Source organism: Protomyctophum bolini, assembly GCF_963924005.1.
Source record: "Protomyctophum bolini genome assembly, chromosome: 16".
Lineage (NCBI taxonomy): Eukaryota > Metazoa > Chordata > Actinopteri > Myctophiformes > Myctophidae > Protomyctophum > Protomyctophum bolini.
The window spans coordinates 27,529,637-27,532,136 of NC_137877.1; the positions used below are offsets into that span (position 1 = coordinate 27,529,637).

Sequence of the window (2,500 nt, forward strand, 5' to 3'; positions counted from 1 at the left end):
TTAATGTCATTAATTAATATACCCTAGAGTTGTTGTGTGGAAATAATACAAAAAATTGTCCCCCCTATTTAGCCTAGAACTGGAGGTCTAGAACTTGAGGTCATGTGATCAGTGACATCACGAGGATGTACTCTGCAAGCCAAAGAGTACATCTTCGTGATGTCACTGATCACATGACCCCAAGTTCTAGACCTTCAGTTCTAGGCTACACAGACGGGGGGACTTTTTATTATTTCCACACAACAACTCTATAAGGTATATTCATGTCATTAATGAAATTAAATGAAAATTAGTGTTTTTCCCCTTTAAATCAACTCTATCTACCACTGGGTGGAATATTAAGTTATTTAATCAACCTTTGTGTGAATTGTGGGGGTTCTTATCATTGAGAGATGCTTCAACTATTTTGTTAAAACGGTTCAAATTACAGTTCTAAAGCCTCAGAAAACAACCAGGGTTATTTTGAAACACTGGCACTGACTTTTATGAAAGAATCTTTTTAAGTGCTATGACATTAACAGAGTTACTAATCCCCATCTCTTCCCTCTGTTGGTCAGGCTCGTATCGCAAAGAGAGACAGGAAGCTGGTTGATTTTGACAGTGCCAGACACAACTATTCCATCACACACAAGGCAAAGAAGAATTCCGGGGGCATCAAAATTACGAAGGTAATTGAACAAGACAATGTTTTGATACTGATATCATATTAACCCCAGTTAACCTCATTATTTACATCCATTTTGTCTTTGAAATATAATACTATAATAGAAAATGAACATATTGACGTGATGGCTAATCTTCTGAATGATTCAACGTGAAAAAAACCCCAACCGAAACTCCCTTGAAATCCCACTGTTCCCACTTTCTTCTCTTCTTTCATTTGCCTGGTTAACTTTCTCTCTGGTAGCTTCTCTTCTCTATATTACTTAATCTCTCCACCTCTGCCACCTCTTTGTAAAATCTCTGCAGCCCTCCACACTGCTCGAGAGGGCCACCCCAGGCTGGGCCCAAGGCATCCTTTCTGCTCATAATATCGCCCAGACCAGCCTGTCCAAGGGCCAGGTACACACTCTCCACTCTCTATACTATATCTATACTGTAAATCCTGAGTGTTTGCCACTTAAAGGAGTAGTTCACTCAAAAAAGTACATATTGTCTATCAAATACACACCCCATGAATTGGGGCCAATAATTTGATGACCGGTGGAGTCGACTTAAAGAGTCTCCTTAAATTATTGGCCTAGGAGTGTGACAAAAACAAAAAAGCCCTATATGTCATATGACAAATAGTGAAAAGTGTGTGTGTGTGTGTGTGTGTGTGTGTGTGTGTGTGTGTGTGTGTGTGTGTGTGTGTGTGCGTGCGTGCGTGTCTCCAGGCAGAGGAAGAGTTGGAGAGAGCCCAGAAGGTATTTGAGGAGATTAACATTGACCTTCAGGAGGAGCTACCTTCACTATGGAACAGGTGTGTGTGTGTGTGTGTGTGTGTGTGTGTGTGTGTGTGTGTGTGTGTGTGTGTGTGTGTGTGTGTGTGTGTGTGTGTGTGTGTGTGTGTGTGTGTGTGTGTGTGTGTGTGTGTGTGTGTGTGTGTGTGTGTGTGTGTGTGTGTGCGTGCGTGCGTGCGTGCATGCGTGTGTGTTGGTATCAGCAAGCAAGGTTTCACAATAAATGGTGCTCTGTCTCAAACACATTTATAATGGCTGGTGGCACAATTGGTTTGCCGGTTAGCCCAAACATCACAAGGCATGTATATGTGTATCAGAGAGAACATTATTCCTTGTTTCCTCTTTCCGACTTGCCATTAAGGCTACGTATTTGTTTCCCATTTCGACCAACGTTTTGGAAGCTCACTTTTGCAGCCATCCTCTCGATTACCCAGCGATAGAGGGCAAAGCATGAGCTCCCATACTAGCCGGTGAAACTTCCAGTCAGAACACTTTCAACAGTAGGCCTTCTTCTATATAGACATTTCTTTAGCGGCCTGGGGTGATAAAGGTGTTGTTGGGCCGTCTTCACAACATACTCAGTGTGCATGTTCCATCTGAGATCATCAGAGAGGTGAACTCCATTATGTAGCAGCATATAATCCTGTGTTTATAATCCTGTGTTTATAATAATAAATAGTGCTGAAAACTATCCGTCCCTGAAAAGTGCAGTGCAAACTGCATTGCCAGTACACAGCGGCTGATATACTGTACTCACGCACCTTATATATCTTCTCTCTCTCTCTCTTTCTTTCTCTCTCTCTCTTTCTCACTCTCTCTCCAGCCGTGTTGGATTCTACATCAGCACCTTCCAAAGTTTGTCTGGTTTTGAGGAGAAGTTCCACAAGGAGATGAGCCGGGTGAGCCTCATAAACCCAAAACTCTAAACTAATTTTTTTTACAAAAACTGTTGACATTTTTTACCCCTCCCTCCCCCCAGAGTTCCCGCTCTGAAAGAGCCACAGCCCTGTAATAAAAGGCACATACAAATATACATATTCAAATCAATCAAATTATCA

The 2,500-nt window shown here is 42.0% G+C and overlaps 1 protein-coding gene across 1 annotated transcript in view; it reads left to right on the forward strand.

The window, feature by feature from the left end:
- bin1a (bridging integrator 1a) overlaps positions 1 to 2,500 on the forward strand; it is a gene marked incomplete at its 5' end in the record, with an annotated part of 22,774 nt that overhangs the window by 3,270 nt on the left and 17,004 nt on the right. Inside the window, 4 exons of the mRNA XM_080785786.1 lie at positions 558 to 668; positions 970 to 1,062; positions 1,377 to 1,462; positions 2,266 to 2,341. Of these exons, the coding sequence (XP_080641912.1) occupies positions 558 to 668; positions 970 to 1,062; positions 1,377 to 1,462; positions 2,266 to 2,341 (366 nt within the window). The remainder of the gene's footprint in view (positions 1 to 557; positions 669 to 969; positions 1,063 to 1,376; positions 1,463 to 2,265; positions 2,342 to 2,500) is intronic.